General features: G+C 56.7%; 1 protein-coding gene across 1 annotated transcript; it reads left to right on the top strand.

The window, feature by feature from the left end:
- Positions 1–385: 385 nt before the first annotated feature.
- On the top strand, positions 386–823 carry LOC147983635 (mitochondrial import inner membrane translocase subunit TIM17-2-like). The gene has a single exon (XM_087540805.1). The coding sequence runs from the start codon at positions 386–388 to the stop codon at positions 821–823; it is 438 nt and encodes a 145-aa protein (XP_087396931.1).
- The last annotated feature ends 322 nt before the right edge of the window (positions 824–1,145 follow it).

Genomic DNA, 1,145 nt, shown 5'->3' with positions numbered 1-1,145 from the left:
ATATTAATGCAGCGGCATGTAGACATCCATCACCTAAAAAGAAACCACATAAAGTGATTAGTAGTGTCATGTCTTTCATGGAATCAAGGGACAAACGCTTATTTTTTTGGCCGGCCGCTAGCGAGGGCCAGCGAGCCCCCGGCCGCCAGCTACGTGAGAGGCGAGGAGTCCAACACCAGGACTACGCTTATTTATTTGACAGGACTATTCGGTGTCTGTGTCTTGGAGCACACGTGAGAGGCGAGGAGTCCAACACCAGGACTGCCAACTTGTAACTCAAGCCAACCGAGTTATAATACTCCCGAGATATCCCGTCGTCGCCAAGTTGTCACTCAAGCCGCAGGCCACCACCGCGACGCCACTTCCACTACACCGGCGGAAACCGATGGAGCAGGGCACGAGCACGACGACGGCGCCGACGCCGCTACCGGAACTCGCCAAGGAGACAGGCAATTGCATCGCCGTTGTCGCCGCTGGAGGCTCCGCCTTCTACTTCCTCAAGGGCCTGCGCAACTCCCCCAAAGGCGGCCGCCTGGCCGGCGCCGCCCAGGCGGTCCGCACAAACGCGCCCCGGATCGGTGGCTGGGGGGTCTGGCTCGGCGCCCAGGCAGCAATTGACAGCGCCCTGGAGCGCGTGAACAAGGACGACCGCTTCAACACCATGATCTCATGTGGCGCCGCCAGCGCCCTCGTCTCCGTGCTCCGGGGGCCACGCGCCGCCGCCCTCGCCGGGATCAAGGGCGCCATCTTCGGTGGGCTCGCAGAGATCGCTATACGCGGCCTTAAACGCTTCGAGGCCGACCTACCGGAACCGGAGAAGTGATCGTTGGTGCCGTGAGGGTTTCTCGGTCTGCTTTTCCGGTCGAGCTTGCCTATTGAACTTTTTGTTACGGCTTGTACTCTGAAAGTCTGAATATTACTAAAATGTGTATGTAATTTTTGTTAGTACGCATTACTATATACATGGATCGTTCTTTGTTTCTTGAGCCGTTGTTCCCGTTGTTCTACTCTTGACTGTTGTCAAGATGCGAGTGCGATCATCGTGAAATCTAGAGCGGCGCCATCCTCTCCACCCTGCTCCTTCTCAGCACCGAAGCCTACATTGAACTTCCATGGAACTAGAATTGACTATGCGGATCACTGTC

Source organism: Triticum urartu, chromosome 2A (assembly GCF_056163025.1).
Source record: "Triticum urartu cultivar PI428250 chromosome 2A, HENAU_Tu73, whole genome shotgun sequence".
NCBI lineage: Eukaryota > Viridiplantae > Streptophyta > Magnoliopsida > Poales > Poaceae > Triticum > Triticum urartu.
This window is presented reverse-complemented; position numbering and strand designations above follow the sequence as displayed.

Coding starts and splice junctions, on each gene's coding strand:
- LOC147983635 (XM_087540805.1), top strand. CDS start 386: ATGGAGCAGGGCACGAGCACGACGACGGCGCCGACGCCGCTACCGGAA.